We start from the raw sequence: 20,051 nt of genomic DNA, 5'->3' as shown, positions 1-20,051 counted from the left end.
AATATTTAAAAATATTTTTTTCTAAAGGTTGTCACTTGGCTCTAATTACACTGTAAAGTACCTTAAGTATTATATTTATAGTGAGAAAGGAAGTATGTGAATCAATCTATTAGTATTTAGGTAGCAAATGACTTCAATGTACTGTAATCATAATTATCATTAATCAAAGAAAATCCAAACGAAGTACAGGATAGAAAATCTTGATAATAATTATCTAACTACTCGATATTTCCAGCGAAAGCGCGGTGAATATACGAAATTTAAAAATCTAATCGTAAAAAAAAAGCATTTATTCATGAACAGAGCATACATTTTTCAAATTGGTACGACCGTGATTGGTGTGATTTGATATGAGTTGCTCGCAGTGTATCTCACTCGTACTTTTTAAGTATTAAAATACTTATCTAAATTACGGTGTCTAAATGTGTGATGTATTTAAAAAACCTACGTGGTTAAACTACTGGTAACAAATAGATATGGCTTAACGTGACATTACGAAGTATCCCAAAATCGCCGATGATATCGCAGACACGAAGAAATACTTTAACATCTGAAACAAAACGACACGCAATTAGTAAACAATATGCTGATGATGAGGAATTGAGGATAGGAAAGTCAACATTCAATTTGAAACAACCGCAACAATTTTAACCGTATACTTACTCTTCAGAATTCAACGAAACTATTACCCAAACTCCTATACAAAAGTTTGACTTGCAAACTTGCAAAGATACCTAATGAGTAATGTCGGCTAAGAACGCGCTGTCTTATTGCCCCAACCGAAGGTCGGCCTTCGGTTTGCAAAATTTTGACTCTCCTCAAAATCCAGAGGTCGACTTTCGGCTTCCAAAATGTTGACTCTCTCCTCAAAGTTTGGGTCTTTGGTTCTTAGGTTCACTTCTTAAGACTAATCTCCGTCCTCCATCAGCTTTAACCCCTCTTTCTTTTACTAAATTAGCGCCGCTTTATCCCAAAAACTATAAAACCAGCGGTTGTCAGTTCTGCAAGTGAGCTTGTCTTCTAAAACTAAAAGCCAAAAATTGTACAATATGTCGTACCTTATCCTGCCACTCGCTTACGTACTGGCTGTAAGGCATGGTGGTGAAGGTGACGAAGTTGTAGAGCGGCGCCCTCTAGCCTTGTGGAAGCGTTACGATCGCCAAATCACGCATCTAGAAAGCATCTGTCAACGGCATTCCGCTGCTGGAAGTTGGATCCGCGTAGAAAGCACACCGCGCTTGACACTGATGTCGTTTTAGGTCTTCAAACCTATCCCGAGCTCTTTGCGAGAGATGTGGTATCACTACTACACAAATAAAATAAATATAATACAATATACACCTTGTCCTGCCACTCGCGGTTCTTGACGCACTGGCTGTAAGGCATGGTGGTGAAGGTGACGGAGTTGTAGAGCGGCACCCAGAAGTTAGGCCCCAGCCAAAAGAGGAAGTCGTCCATGGCCTTGCGGATGCGGTATGATGGTCGCGTCACCAGGTCACGCATCTGAAATATGTACATTAAAACATTCAATTAGGTAAAAACTTGGAGTTCGAAAACCCTCGATAACTTCGTCATTTAGTAAGGTTCCTATCTACCTAACAACCATCTCGACAAACACCGCTTTCGATTAAAAGAAAACGCGCCTAAATCGGACATGCTCATGAATTGGGGCTCTAGTATGCCACAGATATATAGGTACATATCAGACAGGGTTTAAAAAATAAACTAAATAGCGACATCCAGGAGCTATGTAGGATGTGGTGTACGGACAATATCAATATCACGTTATTCACATTAAGTATTTATTCAACGATTTACAGGTTGTTTTTATGAATTACTAAACCCATTAGAAAAGCTAGAGGTAATTAGAAGTTCCCATTTTGATATATTGCTAGTCAAGCCGGGTAAATACAGTATTTGAAATAAAAACATTTTCTCATCAAACTACTACTACTTCGTAAGAACTATTATAATAATATAAACTGTGGTATTTTATTGCACAATTGAGCTTATTTTTATCGTAGGTACCTACTTAATTAACATTTCAAATACAATCCCATAATATTTCAGAACTGCTCCACCTTTGATAAATGGGTCCATATCTCGTTTAAAACGCATTAAAGCGTTATTAAATTAAACCCGTATTTCCTGATTTAGGCTGAAAACAAAGTAAACAATACAGACATGTAATTCCAAACGTTAACGAGGCTGGACGGTTTGATCGCTCAGTTCAGGTGAACCGTATAAAAGAGTTTTTCAGTAAAAGAACCTACTTTATACAGGAATAGGATATACCTTTCCTACAAAGATTCCCGGTCAACACACGTTTAGGCCGCGGACGGTTCATACTACATTTGGTCGAGCACAGATAGCGCAACACACACAGATGGCCTTGATTTGCCGCTCGCTACCGGTCGCGTACGTTCAGTTTGCAGCCTTAGTGTGTGCACTGTAAGTCGGGTGACAATGCAATATTATGGTACTATCGAACTGATCTGATGATGGAGACAGGAGGTGGCCAAAGGAACTTTGTGATAAAACAACGCAACCTAATTGTGTTTGGGGTTTCTAAAATTGTCTTGATAAGCATTAGTTGCTGTGGACAGCAAAATACAGTCAGCGATAAAAGCTTGTACGTTTTTTTTTGCCAAAAACTTATTTTTACTCTTACCTCAACATAGTTGTACATCGCCAGATCGCTGATAGCGTGCGTATCCTCCCACCTAGTCTGCGAGAACTCCTCCAGAATCTCCGCAAGGCTGTCGTGGTGTCTTTCGAACAGTTCGTCAAGGAGTGTGCAGTCCTCGAAGCCGGCGTTCATGCCCTGGCCGTAGAACGGAACGACGGCGTGAGCTGCGTCGCCGATTATGAGGGCTTTGTCTTCTACATGGTAGGGGCGGCACTGGAATAAAGAGTTTGCAGTTGGAAGAAAAACATTGTTTTTAAGATACACGTGCAAATACCTCAAAACCTTTAGTTTGCTCATTTTAGTCATTTTGCTTAAAGGAAACATTATCTTATTTTTGAAAATAAACAAAACTGCATTCAAAGATTTTTCATTTTTTTTTAAATTTTGCTTGTCTAATAATATTGTTGAATACTAAATATTCGATTTTATGGATATTTTGTACGACAGACGAGTGTAAGGCCTAATGTTTCTTGGAGAAATGTTATCATTAACTGTATCGAATAGTAGAATAAAATAGCGAGTGTTTATTTTTTAAATTTTTAGTCGGTTCGATTCCCGGGTGAAACAGGCGAATTTCAATAAATCTTTGAATGCATTTTTGTTTCTTTTTCAAAATAAAAGAATGTTTCCTTTAAGCAAAATAAGCTAACTTAAGGGTTTTATAGTCTTGAAAAAGGATATTCCTATCCCGGAATTTACCCTCTAACGAAGACGCATTTTAGTACTTTACTACTTCCACGCGAAAGATATCTCTTGACATCAAAGTTGTAGTCCAAAGCTTGTATATGTAGACGTACATATTTCAGTGCGGAGCTGGCTGTTTCCGAGCGAGGTCGTGTGTTATCGCAGCGCGAGGGGTCATTGAACCCACGAGTCGAGTTGGCCGTTATGGGTTCAAATACGAATACGTGTCTTGTAAAATGTACTCAGTGCAATATTGTGATAAATGAGGTGTTGACATTTATAAGAAATAAAATTGACGTAATGAATGATGAAAGTTTAATACAAATTTGCACTTCGGCGTTTAATGAGGGTGAAATTAAAAGTGCAAAAACCTTGCTTTTTCAAGCGGTGCCAAACAGCGACCGTCTGATCATAAGGAAAAGCAAAGGTAAGTCAACAAGAGATTTGGAGGATATTGTAAATCTTTTAAGAAAAGCTAATCTGGAGAGTTTGCCCATTTTTGTTGCAAAGGACCTGCATCGTCTTCCCCCTGTGTATTTCGACCACATAGACTGCACTCGCCTGCTCAAAGATATTCTCGTTTTGCAGCAAGATATTGCTTACATTAAGGAAAACTACGCAACACGCGAACAAGTACAAAGTGCAGTAAATGGGATTGAGAAAGTGAAGAAAGATTGCAGTCTTTGTGAACCAAGTACTGAGCATGAAGGTTTTGATTGCAATGTAAATAAGAGAAGAGGAGCCTATTGTTATCAAGACAGTTTCGCAAATAACAGCGGGCCGATGGGCCTACCTCACATCATTTCACCGTTACGCGGGTCTACGGACGTGGACACCGATAAGCCGGGTAGCGATATTCCGTCTCCCGTCTCGCTCCAGCATATAACACCACCGCATAAAGCTATCCCACCGGTAACGTCAACGCTGCAGAGGTCAATAAACTGCGAACGGCCGAGCCCGCATAACAACCAGTTGCAGTCTGCCATCTCGCTCACACGTGCGCCGGAAGGTACTAACATTGTCACATCTGCCTCCACGACGCACGAAGCGCACCGAACGATTGCACACGTGGAGGACTCCACCGCGGTTTCGAACAGTGCGAAACCTGCTCAAGCGCAGATCGAGGCCCGGTTACACGTGCCGACGGCGGGCTGTCCGCGTGATAATGCCAGTGCAGAATGCGAGCGGGAGCGCAATTCTCCTTTGAAATCGATGGCGGAAATAGTAAAGAGCGGCGTTTGGAAACAATCTCAAAAAAGTGAGGAGTATATTAATTCTCAAAGGTATCGCCTGAGAAACCAGTTTATTGGAAATCGCGGAAGGGCTAATACAAGGTCGAATTGTAGATTTAAGGCGGCTGAATTAAAAATCCCGTTTTATATTTACAATGTGGATGAAGGTGCTACTGACAATGACATCGCTGATTTCGTATTAAGTCAGACGGGAGTTAGAATAATGCCGCAAAAGATACGTATGAGGCAAAACAAAGGGTATGAGGCGTATAAATTTTATATTCCAGAAAATAAGTTATCCGTTTTTATGAACGAAAATCTGTGGCCAAGTGGAGTTGCTTTTCGACAGTACGTCAGGATCGACAAGAAATTTGAAAACCACGGGACAGGGGCTTCTTCGAGTTCAAAAAAATAGGTATAATAATAACAATCGTAATATTTAATAATAATAATAATCGTATTTACATGACAATGGCACATAACGATATTAGTATAAAGTTAGTTAGTTTTAACTGCAAGGGTATTATGAGGTCGATTGAGTGTGTGAGAAATATTTGTCGCTCAGCAGATGTTATTGCCATTCAGGAATCGTGGATTATGCCACACGACGTGGGCTTTTTTGATTCCATAAGCAATGATTTTTCGTACACTGGAAAGTCTGCAGTTGATACGACGAATGGAATTTTGAGGGGCAGGCCACATGGAGGGGTGGCTATTTTGTGGCGGAAAGCTGTGTTTCCGTGTGTGTCCGTGATAGATTGCCGTAGTGTGCGGTTGTGCGCGATCAAGATTGTAAACAACGACCGTTCGATCTTGGTGTTCTCCGTATATATGCCTACGAACTCGGCTGATAACTTAATTGAATTTACGGAGTGCTTAAGCGAAGTGGCGGCGATCGTAGAGAATAGTAATGTTGAATCGGTTTTTATACTTGGCGACTTCAACGCGCACCCGGGCGAGCTGTTTGCGAACGAACTTTTAGACTTTTGTGTAGAACAGGACTGGTCGTGTGTTGACATGGATTTGTTGCCAATGAACTCATTTACCTTTATTAGTGATGCGCATGGTTGCAAACGCTGGTTAGACCATTGTTTAGTTACACATGCCGCTAGGCAAACAGTAGTAAACGTATCTGTCTTGCATAACACATACTGGTCGGACCATCTCCCGTTAATGATAGAATGTAATTTCAAGATTATCATTCCTGTGGTGCCAGCGCATGTACCAGTGACTAGTAAAGTAAAATGGGGTGAAAGAGATGACACGCAAATAGAAAAATATCGCAATTTTTGCGATAGGGAACTAAGCAAAATAGACTTTCCGTCAGATTGTAGTACTTGTGCCCATAGGTTGTGCTGTGATGTAGGTCACAAGTCGATTTTGAATAGCATGTACCTGTCGATTGTTAAAATACTTAGTGTAGGTGCTGAATATAGCTATGTTGAACCGAGACGTAGGAAGCCCAAATATGTGACGGGCTGGAACAAACATGTGAGCGACGCACATAGGGCGGCCAGAGTTTATTTTTTGAATTGGCTCGCATTTGGGAAACCCACTGCTGGGCCCATTTATAACAAAATGTGCGAAACCCGCCGGCTTTTCAAATCTAAATTAAAATATTGTCAAAAAAATCAAAAACAAATCAAGTTAGATATTATTGCGAAACACCACTCAAAAAAAGATTTTGGAAAATTTTGGAAAGAGACAAATAAATTAAATTTAGGCTCGGGTCGACCTGTGAGCGTCGGAGGTCTGCATGACCCCACGAGCATAGCCAATGCTTTCAGACAGCATTTTAAGGTTGAGTCGCCACTCGGACCATGCTCGAGGGCGAATGAGGAGGGTTGTCATAGTCAGGAGGTCTCGGTAAATTTCTCTGCCAAGAAGGTGTCCTCTATAATTAAGAGTATGGTCAGAGGTAAATCTCCCGGGTATGACAATCTTAGCATAGAGCACCTCAAATATGCGGGCAACCACCTGTCGAGAGTATTGGCAATGTTCTACAGCCTCTGTCTTAGTCATAGTTATTTACCGGATGAGCTGATGTACACTATAGTAGTCCCAATAGTTAAGAGTAAGACTGGAGATGCATCAGACACGAATAATTACAGGCCCATCTCATTGGCAACCGTGATTGCCAAGGTATTGGACACTCTGCTTGACAGGCAGCTGGACAGGCATGTTCGTCTACACGATGCGCAGTTTGGCTTTAGGTCGGGCCTATCCACGGAAAGTGCTGTTCTCTGCCTCAAGCGGACTGTCCAGTACTATACCTCCAGGAAAACACCGGTATTCGCATGCTTTCTGGATCTATCTAAGGCCTTTGATCTAGTGTGCTATAAAGTTCTATGGCGGAAAATGCAGCAAGTTGCCGGTCTTCCTGGTGAGGTAACCTCCCTTATTAAATATTGGTACCATACTCAGAAGAACAGTGTGAGATGGGCCGGTGTGTATTCGGAGGAGTACAGGTTGGAGTGCGGAGTGAGACAGGGGGGGATTTCGTCTCCTCGTCTTTTCAACCTGTACGTCAACGGATTGATTGAGGAGCTGAGTAGCGCCAATGTCGGATGTTCAGTTGACGGTGTTTTTATGAACAACTTCAGCTATGCAGACGACATGGTGTTGCTAGCGCCATCTCTAGGTGCTTTGCAAACCCTAATCGGTATCTGTGAGGGATACGCGGGGGCCCATGGACTCAGATATAACGCCAAGAAAAGCGAATTTCTAATTTTCAAGGCTGGAGCTAAAACATATGAGTCCCTGCCACCAATTACCTTATGTGGCACAAACCTGAGCAGAGTCAAGCATTTCAAATATCTGGGTCACTGGGTAACTGATGATCTCTGTGACAACATGGACATCGAGAGGGAGAGAAGGGCGCTGTCCGTCCGCTGCAATATGTTGGCACGTAGGTTTTCGGGGTGCACTAAGGAAGTTAAAGTAACTCTCTTTAGGGCATACTGTCAGTGCTTTTACACCTGTAACCTATGGGTCAATTATACGCAGAGGACGTACAGCGCTCTTCGTGTTCAATATAATGATGCCTTCAGGATGTTGCTCGGCCTTCGACGGAGGTGCAGTGCCTCGGGCATGTTTGCGGAGGCAAGCGTTGATGGCTTCCATGCGATTATAAGGAAACGCTGTGCCTCTCTGCTCGATAGGATGATACGGAGTCCGAACAGCATCCTGAGTGTGTTTGCTGGGAGGTGGGACTCACCGATGACGCGTAGATGGATCGGTCTGCACTCCAGCTTCGTTAATTATGATAGTTAGTGATAAAGGCATTGGACAATTTAATTTACAAATTATTAAATATATAACACTTATTCAATTCTGTTTAATTTCTAATTTATTTATATTCTATACATGACCAAATCTGATTAAATAATATAATAATTGTAATTTTATTAATTTTATATGTATAATTTTGCTGCTATTTTATGAATTATTCTAATTATTGACATGTCTATGATTATCATACTAGTAAAATTTTAAATGTTAATGGAATAGTAAATGTTTTATGTGTTGTAAATAAGTATGGCTCACCCGGTATTTAGTCCTAGCTCTAAGTTATTGATGTGCATGGTAGGTTTTAATTAATTGTACTTTTTAACATTAGTATTTAAGTTTTTCTTTTGTTACTAACACCTCTATGGGCCATGCCTGAAAATAAATAATTATTTAATTTAATTTTAATTTAATTTAATTTATTTTCTTTCTGTTAAAATTAATTACCTTCACGGCAACTAAAGGCGACGGAGAACCACCAAAGAAGTCCTGTATCAACTTCTTCTTCCCAATCAAGGGAATGGAATCAGGAAAGTACTTCTCGAAGAACACAAGCAGTTTTTCCTCACTGTCGATAGTCGTGAAGTTGGTAAACGGCATGAAGAGAGTCACAGTCCAGGAGCAGTCTTGGTTAGGGAGGGCGATCATCATGAAATTGCCTCTGGGCCAGATGTGTAGGTAGTTTGGAGGCATCTGGAACTAAGTATAAGACGATTTTTATTGCTTGTTTTTTAAGTTATTCTGCTAAAGAAGACTATTAGCTATCTTAAGTTTTAGGTGTAAGTGTAGCCATCATCTATACATCTCCAGGTGCCAAGCGTATGTGTGCTAATCAAAAAAATGTCAAGATACTGAGGCTAAAAGCTATCTAAGTCAAGTTTCGCCATATTGTGGGTTTAAGAGCTGGCCAGCAATGTCAAGTGATTTTAAACTTTAATGGAGTCAACAAAGGCTTCTCTCGAAACACGGCATCCAGTAATAACGTTGCTCTTAACATTGTACCTCTTATTCCATGGCCAACTCTCCGTTTATATCTTAGTTCTTGTTCATTAACATCTAATGGTCTGGCAATTACTAAATAAGGCGTTATTATTGAATTACAGCTATCAAATTTAAAAAAATTACGACTTCATGACGCAATAATGCGATCATAACAGGAAACCTTGAAAGTGTTACCTATCAAGAGTACAATATTGTGACAATGTATCTCAAACTCAACAATCTCCATCTAGGTACATAATTCTATGTCAATAGTATCTATTTGTTTAAAAGCTACAAATACACATTATTCTACTTTATCTAATATCATCACTGTCAAGGTTAATAACGCTCATTAACAAACCAATCCAAGTTAAACTTATTACCATACTTACTTTACTCTTTGTTATTTATAACCCATCCAATCTTTTATCCATATTTGTTTTTATAGATGTGTTTTTATTCCATACATGAATACTTTGACCATGAAACGAAATACTAGAAATTTAAAATTGTAATTAATAAATTGCTGCATGACTTTTCCAATGTTAATAATTTATCTAACATATTATTTTTATCTTATTTTATGTTATAGTGTGACTGTAACCTGCCTGTAGGTAGGTATATATGTTTAAACTTATGTCTAAAAACAAAAAAGCTATCTAAAATGGACGCCCTCTATTTGAAACTATCTGCGAGCAAAAAACTGTTATAATCTAATACAACTTACTCCACCACTCTCATCGGCCGGTATACACAGCTCCAAATATCCGTGTTCAATGTACTTCTGGCTGTAATCGAAGAGAGGCTGCTTCATCATAGATTTGCGAACGGCTGAAAACGCTCCGTCTGCGCCTATGATCAGGTCAGCTGTGACGTGGACATTTTCTTTGCCTGGGCTGGAAAAGGCAGGGCAGCAATTCAGAAGATTTTTGTTGTCATAAGTTTGCAGCAAAAAATATACAATTCATTAAAATTTTGTTTGCAATCGCGTTTTTAGCAAGTTGCAGAAAAAGCAAGAAAACTCATCAAAAAATTATGTCAGGGCCTTTTAGCAAAGTAGAAAATGGGGATAAGTACGTTTTTTTTCCATGCGAGAAATTAAACCTTTTGTCCAAATGGGGAATGTCTATTATATTGTTGTAGGGAATCCTGGGAATGGAGAGTGCCATTATGCCAACAACAAATTCGATGTACAGGCTTTCAGGGGACTAAAATCATCGTCATGGTCAATGACTTCAATCAATATATTATCAGTATATTTAGGTACGTACGTAATGAAATGTTATTTGGCCTTACCGTGAAACCATTAAACTATAGTCCAGTACCTACTGCCTACTGCAACTGTGATCCAAAAGTGCAAAGTATTAGTTAAGTATCAATACGAGTCTCTTTTTCGTGAAGTATAAGTTTTTTCTATTATTTTAATTTTATTTATTAGCCTTAGAAATAGAACATTCAAATAATAGTCAATTAGTCACGGACGTCACGGTAGAAGATATTCGAGTTAGTTTTGGGCCATAATTGGGTGGCTTTGGTTTTACGGTAAATAGTACCGAACGGTAACGGTAGTAAGGAACTGCCCAAGCCTGAATGTTCACCTGATATTAGGCACTGATATAATAATAAGTAGATACCTACTTCATTAACCGCTTCAAAAAGGAGAGTCTCAATTGACATCAAAAATATAGTCGTCATGATACTCACGTCTCGAATTTCAAGGATCCTTTTCGTAAATTGGCTTCGACTAATTTGTGGTTAAAATGCCTCTCGACATTTTCGTATTTCTCTGATTCTGAAATGTTTATTGTGAAACATGGGTATTTGTTACTACGATTATCCTGTGGTGAAGCGTTAAGAAAAATGTGATTTCGTGTAACGTGTACCGTAGACAAAAATGGTGTTTATATTTTTAGGATTTAAACTAATAAGTCTAATGACTGTATTCAATTATAGGTTTGATACTTAATGATTTAATGAAACTTGCATGTACAGTTCGTAGTTTTCAAACAGTCCCCTTTCGGCTTATCCTTTGTCTATTGTTAAATGAAACCGCACGTGCTACTTACTAGCATAAAAAAATGGTATGGCCGTTTTAACCGGTTATTCAATTACCACTCTATGGAGATTGCAATAAGGTTTAAAATGAACTAATGGGAAAACATATTCCTTAGCTGTGTGGTCTTTGCGGTTACTGAGTGCCGGCAAGTCGAACGCTAAAGAACCAGTCTAAAATGTGTCATCGATATGCGTAACAAAGGCGCGTTATCGGAGAGCGCACTTACACTGGTTTTTTTAGCGTTGGACTAGCCCGCGCTCGCCACGATGCACGAACCAGGTAAGAGACAGGGTCGGATTGCGATTAAAACATTTTGATGGATTCATGACAAGTATGTATTTACATATTTAAAACAAACAATAATAACATTTTTTTACTAATCAGTTAAATAATAACATTAGATAATAATCCGTTTTACAAATAATCAACTATTAAAATATTCCTCTCTAATGTTACAGGCTAAAAACTAAAACTATATTTAACAAAATGAATACATATATGCCCTTTTTAAACAATATCGGCTTTTTTACAATATATAGGTATTACAGACAAATTTTTAATAAACTAAAATAACGTTTTTTTATACAATGTAAATAATAAACAACCAGCCAAACAGTAATGAGTTATACATACATACAATATAAATTACTAACTAAAAATATAAATAAACATGCATTGGTACAATATAAATAAAGATGTAGATATATTCAATTAATAAATAACAAAAATCACGACTACTTTTTTTAACTAGTTTCTTCATCTTCGGAATCTTCTGTCACATTCATTATGACAGAGGGGTGCCCATAATCTCGTTTCATTTTCTTTTCAATCTCTACAACATGCCTGCAGCAATTTTTCCATTGGCCACTAGTGCTGTTGACGATGTCTCTGATGTGTTTTAGCACCGCCTCGCTAAATTTGGGATCAGTGTTTCTTTTCCTGACACTTGTTTTCAGATTACCCCACATTAATTCTATGGGGTTAAGTGTGCAGTAATATGGGGGTAATCTTAGCACTTTACAATTATTTTCTTTCGCCATTTCGTCTACATAATAAACTTTTTCGAAATTATGTTTCTTCAAAATAGTTAATAATTCTTTTTTAGTGGCTTTAGCAGGGTAACTAGCATCAAATTCAAACCACAAAAATAATAATTGGGATCTTGAAATGATAGTAGACGAAATGGCGAAAGAAAATAATTGTAAAGTGCTAAGATTACCCCCATCGCAATCCGACCCTGTCTCTTACCTGGTTCGTGCATCGTGGCGAGCGCGGGCTAGTCCAACGCTAAAAAAAACCAGTGTAAGTGCGCTCTCCGATAACGCGCCTTTGTTACGCATATCGATGACACATTTTAGACTGGTTCTGTAGCGTTCGACTTGCCGGCACTCAGTAACCGCAAAGACCACACAGCTAAGGAATATGTTTTCCCATTAGTTCATTTTAAACCTTATTGCAATCTCCATAGAGTGGTAATTGAATAACCGGTTAAAACGGCCATACCATTTTTTTATGCTAGTAAGTAGCACGTGCGGTTTCATTTAACAATAGACAAAGGATAAGCCGAAAGGGGACTGTTTGAAAACTACGAACCATACCTACCTATATTATTTTCATTATTTAACATTAAATATAGAGATATCAATTTACCTTGCAACAGGAGTCCATTCAGGTAATTTCGGCCAACTGAGTATATGCACTGAAAACAGATGACAAACGTTTATGGTATGTAAGGACTACAATAATAGTAAAGGATGACTCACGTTAGACCGGGCCGTGACCGGGCCGGAGCTTCCGGCGCTTACTTTTCTATGACATGACAGGTGATCACGTGATGCTTTCCATAGAAAACGAAGCGCCGGAAGCTCCGGCCCGGTCACGGCCCGGTCTAACGTGAGTCATCCTTTAATCGTATATATGCCGTTTACAATAAGTAATTGATTTAGATATGAAGTACAGTATATGTATGTAAAATTGAGAAATCCCTTCAATATGCACTGTTTTAATCCATGCAAACCTGATTAGTTTCGTACAGTATGGCGTACGTAGATCCGTCTAGCTAGGCCATGGATCATACGAGCCCGCATCAGGATCCCGTGATATTGGATCATTCATTTCTCTAACCTCAAATCTATAACAGGCGGTAAACCTAATAGTCCAACATCGTACGTTACCTATCGCGTACGTAGAGACCGCATGGTGATATTGAATCATCTGCTCTTCTAGCCCTACATCCTTGAGGGCGGTGTACTCACACAGCGACAACGTGTTTGAGTCAACTTTTGTAAAATTAACTAATATAAGCAAACCTGATTAGTTCTAGCATCGTACGGTATCGCGTACGTAGAGCCATCCAGACGATGGATCATACGGGCCCGCATGGGGATACCGTGATGCTGGATCATCTGCTCCTCGAGACCAACATCCTTAAGGGCCGTGCGCCCGCGTACCGATAGCGCTAGGTTGATTGATCTGCCCCGAGCCAGCGGGGTTTTTCGTACGTCTGAGATAGAGTGTTTACAATTTAATAGGTACCAGCAACATATTTGACTAAGATCATGATTATTTTTTCTGTTATCATGTTACAAAAAAACCGGCCAAGTGTGAGTCGGACTCGCGCACCGAGGGTTCCGTGTTTTTAGTATTTGTTGTTATAGCGGCAACAGAAATACATCATCTGTGAAAATTTTAACTGTCTATCACGGTTCATGAGATACTTGTAGCCTGGTGACAGACAGACGGACAGCGGAGTTTTATTAATAGGGTCCCGTTTTTACCCTTTGGGTACGGAACCATAAAATTGAGCGCATCGGTAGGTACCAGACGTGTAGAGGGATAATTTTATTTGCTCGCTAAAGTAACCTAGCAATCAAAAGCATATCTGAGATTACTTAGGTACTGAGTAAATGAGTTGGTAATGAAATCAAAATTTTCAGTTCAGCAGTAATATCGCCACTCTTATTTCAAAATTAGCCATAGGATAGGTATATAGCCACAATTACAGTATCTCGATTCAAATATGGAGAATAAATAAAAAACCGGCCAAGTGCAAGTCGGACTCGCGCACGAAGGGTTCCGTACCATTACGGAAAAAAACAGCAAAAAAATCACGTTTGTTGTATGGGAGCCCCATTTAAATATTTATATTATTCTGTTTTTAGTATTTGTTGTTATAGCGGCAACAGAAATACATCATCTGTGAAAATTCAAACTGTCTAGCTATCACGGTTCATGAGATACAGCCTGGTGACAGACGGACAGACGGACAGCGGAGTCTTAGATTTTTATTTTAAATATAGGTATGAATGGTACTTAACAGTCCTTCCTAACTTTCGGACATTGAAAAATATTCTAACTATAGGTACTAGGTACACTATAGAAAAAAAATACTCCTACAGTCTCACCTTCGCGGTATTCAAAAATATGGACTCGGTGTCCTCTTTTTGCCATGTACAGAGCTTCCAAGGATCCAACCTATAAAAAAGCATTTTGTTTAACAAATGTGAATTAGACTTTAACATGCATCAAGGGAAAAATTGCGACGAAAAATAAGGATTGAAAAAAAAAATTATTGACAAAAGTAAGTGCAAAATAGGTTTTGAAGTCCCTGACTTCTGAGCTAGGTAAAAACCTGTGTTACAGAAGTCAGTGTCCTCTCCCAGACAATGGAAACTGTATAGAAAACAGGAAATAAAATCCTTCTTTTCTGTTGTTAGAATAGAATTAGGAACAGTGTGATAAGGGAAAAGTGTGGACTGAGCGAAGATGTAGTGACAAAAATTGAGAAAGGTATGTTGAGATGGTTTGGACACGTGGAAAGAATGAGTGAAAGAAGGCTAACAAAGAGAGTGTATAAGGGAGAGGTAGAAACGGGAGTTGGAAGGGGCAGACCTCGGCGGACTTTCTCTGATCAGATCGGGGAAATCCTGAAGAAAGGCCAGGTCAAGAGCACCCTAAACCGGCGAGCGTGTATGAGGAATGTTATGAAAGTGAAGGAAGCGAAAGAGGTATGTCAGGATCGTAGCAAGTGGAAATCCGTGGTCTCTGCCTACCACTCCGGGAAATAGGCGTGATTATATGTATGTATGTATGTATTTTCTGTTGTTTTAGTTAGACTGTTAGATATAACCCCACAACTCGAAGTGAAATTCTACATCAGCTCTATGGTATTGTACCATACCGAAGGTGTGGTATTATCCATTGTCACCAAAGTTAAGTACTTATAATAGTCAATTCTCATAGGGTGGCTTAGTCTTGGCTTTAGATTGTATGTCGCTCGTCTACCTATATAAGTACCTTATACACAGGAAATTGATTTTGAACTAAACATACTTAGGTACAACTTAAATTAGCATTACCTGTGATATATACGCGCACAAATGTAAAATTTATAAATTAAAGTTTTTGTATGGCCGCAGAGCCTCGTCATTATGCTCAAAATTAATATATTATTATTTTGTAATGCTAAAATAAAAATATACACAGCAAAGGGATACGGTGATCTATTCTAATCAAAATAATAACCTTCAAATGAAAATAATGTTTACTGTAAATTCTAAATACTTACCTCACTCGTACTCATACAAGATAAATAAGTTTATTCATTATATATATAGCGATCTATATAAAAGTATACCTATACAAACCGGGGTACTCGTAACATTGGACCTGGCCTACTGTAATCATTGTAAAACCACATAAATATCTACAAATTACAACTACCCCAAAAACGAGTTAACAAAAATATTATATAAAAAAGTGCGAATCGGACTCGCGCACGAAGGGTTCCATACCATTATCTATTGTTTTTAGTATTTGTTGTTGTAGCGACAACAAAAATACATCATCTGTGAAAATTTCAACTGTCTAGCTATCGCGGTTCATGAGATACAGCCTGGTGACAGACAGACGAACAGTGGAGTCTTAGTAATAGGGTCCCGTTTTAACCCTCTGGGTACGGAACCCTAATAAAAATTTGTAAGGTACTTACTAAACCGCCGCCGACAATTGCAACATCCAACCGTTTTTTCGAATGTCCATTTTGCAGCTGAGCCATCACTACCTACTGTATTAATTTAACAGCTTTAAGGTATCACACAAAAGACACAAATCTGTCGCAAAAATCAGAACTCCAATAAGATATGATCGATTTGATAAATTATCAACTCAAACTATGAATTTCTAACCAGTAGATCAATATTCACTATTGATAATTACTCGCACCGGTGTCATCAAAGCTAGAAGGTTCGAACTCAACTAAAACTAATACCACAGACACTACGTATATTTCATTACGGAGAGTGAATCTTTCAAAATTAGACTTAAACGGCATAACAATAAGATTCAATTGCAATTGCAAACTGACATTAACAAACAATTTATCATTCGATACTTTTGCGTTAAGCTATCCATTGAACAATTTACTTGCGAACTGTTTCTGCGAGTACCTACCATTTATGGCGGAAATGTACTAAGTTACTCTATAAATTTGCCTATAGATAACGTGATAAAACAAATATGTAGGCATACGAGGATGGGTTGATAAGTTTCCGAAATGAAGACGAAAAAACAAAGATATTTGATTCTAATTTATTTTTCTACATACGCTCCTTCTAGTTCGATACAACTAAACCACAGATTTATTTCTGTGAACTAAACCGAGGCTTTTCCCTCGTAATAGGCATGTTTGGCGTCAATTTTTTTGTGTTGGTGGTTTTTTTGACTTTGTCGTATTAGCCACTTTATGGAATTTGAACACATACGTAAGTCACAGGGGTCCAAATCCCGCAAATGTTGCAAATGGAGAATTAATTCGAAGTAAAACTTAAATTTTTGCCATCGCAACGGTAACCGAATCGGTTTCAATGTGAGTTCCTGTTTTTCCTTTTTAAACTTAAAACTGTATGACAACTCAATCCTTAGTATTCTCCAAAATCTTATTCTTATTCTTCATTTTCATGAAAATGGAAAACTGACTCACTTCAAACCTCAATAATTTTTTGAAAAACAAATAAACGAACTATTTTTTTAAATACATACTTAATTGCAAATTATGATACAGAAGTAATCTATATCAATATTTTGAAACTTAATTGTCGTTTCGGTTTTTAGGGTTCCGTACTCAAAGGGTAGAAACGGGACCCTATTACTGAGACTTCGCTGTCCGTCTGTCCGTCTGTCACCAGGCTGTATCTCATGAACCGTGATAGATAGACAGTTGAAATTTTCACAGATGATGTACGAGTATTTCTGTTGCCGCTATAACAACAAATACTAAAAAGAACGGAACCCTCGGTGCGCGAGTCCGACTCGCACTTGGCCGGTTTTTTATCAACCCACCCTACTCGGGGTTTCATTTTATTAGTATTTATCTAAAAAAATCTTGTCGCATTGCGCAATGATAAATATGCTTGAGAATGTAATATAGATAATTAGTTACTAATAATAGCATATATTATATTATCTATATATATAAATGCACGTGTCCCGACTGACTCATCAACGCAGAGGCGAAACTACAAAAGCTATAAAGTTGAAATTTGCACACCAAGTTACATTTATAATATGTACAAGAGATAAGAAGCGATTTTGAGAAATTCAACCCCTAAGGGGGTTAAAAAGGGGATGAAAGTTTGTATGGGGTTCAAGTTTTATTTTAAGCTATGAATTCGAACCTTGGGTAAAAGATATATTATTAAAAAACAAGAAAACTAATTTCAGCGTTTTTGAAAATTCATCCCCTAAGGTGGTGAATAAGGGGTTGAAAGTTTGTATGGAGATCAAAAATTTTATCAAGTGCGGGCCTTGAAACTTTGTACATGGGCATATTATTAGAATACAAGAAGTAATTTCAGCGTTTTTCAAAATTCATCCCCTAAAAGGGTTAAAAAGGGGTTGAAAGTTTGAATCCATTACAAATGGTTTGAAACTTCTTAGAAAGACATAATAGCCGCTAACAAAAAAAATTCGACGTTTTTGGAAATTCAACCCCTAAGTAGGTTAAAAAGGCGATGAAAGTTTGTCTTGGGGTTCAAATTTTATTATAAGCTAGGAACTTAAAACTTTGCAAAAAGGTATTATATTAAAAAACAAGAAAACTAATTTCAGCGTTTTTAAAAATTCATCCCCCAAGGTGGTGAAAAGAGGGTTGAAAGTTTGTATGGAGATCAAACATTTTTTTGAGTGCGGGACTTGAATCTTTGTGTAAAGGCATATTATTAGAATACGAGAAAAGTAATTTCAGCGTTTTTAAAAATTCATCCCCTAACAGGGTTAATAAGGGGTTGAAAGTTTGAATCCATTAAAAATGCTTTGAAACTTCTTAGAAAGGCATAATAGCCGATTACAAAAAAAGTGATTTGGACGTTTTTGGAAATTCAACCCCTAAGGGGGTTAAAAATGGGATGAAATTTGTTTTGAGTTTCAGTTTTTATTCTAAGCTAGGAACATGCAACGAAACTTTACAAAAAGATATTATATTAAAAAACAAAAAAACTAATTTCAGCGTTTTGTAAAATTCGTCCCCCAGGGTGGTGAAAACGGGGTTGAAAATTTGTATGGAGATCAAACATTTATTTGCGTGCGGGACTTGAATCTTTGTATAAAGGCATATTATTAGAATACAAGAAAAGTAATTTCAGCGTTTTTAAAAATTCATCCCGTAAAATTCGTAGAAAAATATTTAATTAAAAGGGAAGAAAGCTTATTTCAGCATTTTTCAAAATTCATCCCCCAAGGTGGTAAAAAAGAGGTTGAAACTTTGTATGGAGATCAAACCTTTTTTTGAGTACAGGACTTCAGTCTTTGTATAAAGGCATATTATTAAAATACAAGAAAAGTAATTTAAGCGTTTTTAAATATTCATCCCCTGAAGGGGTTAAAAAGGGGTTGAAAGTTTGAATCCATTAAAAATGCTTTGAAACTTCTTAGAAAGGCAGTGTATAATATTACAAAAAAAGTTATTTCAACGTTCTTAATAATTCAACCCAAATTTAAAGAGGTTTAAGAAGGGGATGTAAGTTTATATGTGATTCAAGTTTTCGTTTAAGCTAGGAACATAAAACTCGGTAAAAGGGCATTATATTAAAATAGACGAAAACTAATTGATAAAGTTTGCATCGGGACTTGGGAGCGAACATTTTTTTTTAAATAGTGGACTTGAAAATCTAAGTGTTGAGAGGGATTTTATCGAGAACAATTCTTTTCAGTTAGGGGCTTGAGACTTCGTAGTTTGTTAAAGACAAATATCATGCGTTGTATAATTATTAACAAATGATTAACCGTCCCTACTGATATCTTTTGCTGCATAATGTTATAATGTTCTATGCTCATGTAAAATATATAACCACCAACATACAAATCCACGCGTACGAAGTCGCGGGCAACAGATAAACATCTATTAAATTCAAAAAACACGTAAACTAATTCCACACTCGCGACTATAATATTGCCTACTGTACGCGCGAATATTCCGTGCATTCGGACGTCGAGGAAGTGGGGGGGTGTTCCATTCCTTACATTCCTCAGCCGTGCACGGAATTCGCGCGCGGACAGTAGGTAAACAAGAGAGGCTGGACCGAGTGAGTTTGCTAGTGGAAAACTAGTCGCGAGACTCAGTCGACCTTGCCAAAAGTATAGTAAACGTCAAAGACATGTTTACACTTTTGCACCTTATTCCTTTGTAATAAGGCGAAAAATTTAAACATCATTGACGACGATAAGAAGCCCAGTGAACCCAGTGAACTTTTGACTTAAGGACCTTGAGTATTATCGGGTTCGTAGTGAAGATACTTTATATATTATATCTAGTATGAAACCACTTAAGTCTGTAGCTAACCAAAAGGGGCAATTTTGGTCCTAGCGTAAATGCGCCTATGAGAGACATACTTTTTAGGGTTCCGTACCTACCCAAAGGGTAAAAACGGAACCTTATTACTAAGACTCCGCTGTCTGCCGGTCCGTCTGTCACCAGGCTGTATCTCATGAACCGTGATAGCTAAACAGTTGTAATTTTCACAGATGGTCTATTTCTGTTGCCGCTATAACAACAAATAAAAACAGAATAAAATAAATATTTAAGTGGGGCTCGCATACAACGTAATTTTTTTTGCCGTTTTTTGCG

The 20,051-nt window shown here is 38.1% G+C and overlaps 1 protein-coding gene across 1 annotated transcript; it reads right to left on the bottom strand.

Moving 5' to 3' along the window:
• Window positions 1-269: 269 nt before the first annotated feature.
• On the bottom strand, window positions 270-16,191 carry LOC134742477 (kynurenine 3-monooxygenase). Its single transcript, XM_063675674.1, has 10 exons — window positions 15,921-16,191; window positions 14,335-14,404; window positions 13,240-13,433; window positions 12,581-12,629; window positions 10,579-10,666; window positions 9,602-9,770; window positions 8,341-8,592; window positions 2,672-2,902; window positions 1,342-1,503; window positions 270-550 (listed from the first exon to the last, which is right to left on the bottom strand). The coding sequence occupies exons 1-10, from the start codon at window positions 15,984-15,986 to the stop codon at window positions 482-484; spliced, it is 1,350 nt and encodes a 449-aa protein (XP_063531744.1). The 5' UTR covers window positions 15,987-16,191; the 3' UTR covers window positions 270-481.
• Window positions 16,192-20,051: the final 3,860 nt, after the last annotated feature.

Source organism: Cydia strobilella, chromosome 6, assembly GCF_947568885.1.
Source record: "Cydia strobilella chromosome 6, ilCydStro3.1, whole genome shotgun sequence".
NCBI classification, from domain to species: Eukaryota; Metazoa; Arthropoda; class Insecta; order Lepidoptera; family Tortricidae; genus Cydia; species Cydia strobilella.
This window is presented reverse-complemented; position numbering and strand designations above follow the sequence as displayed.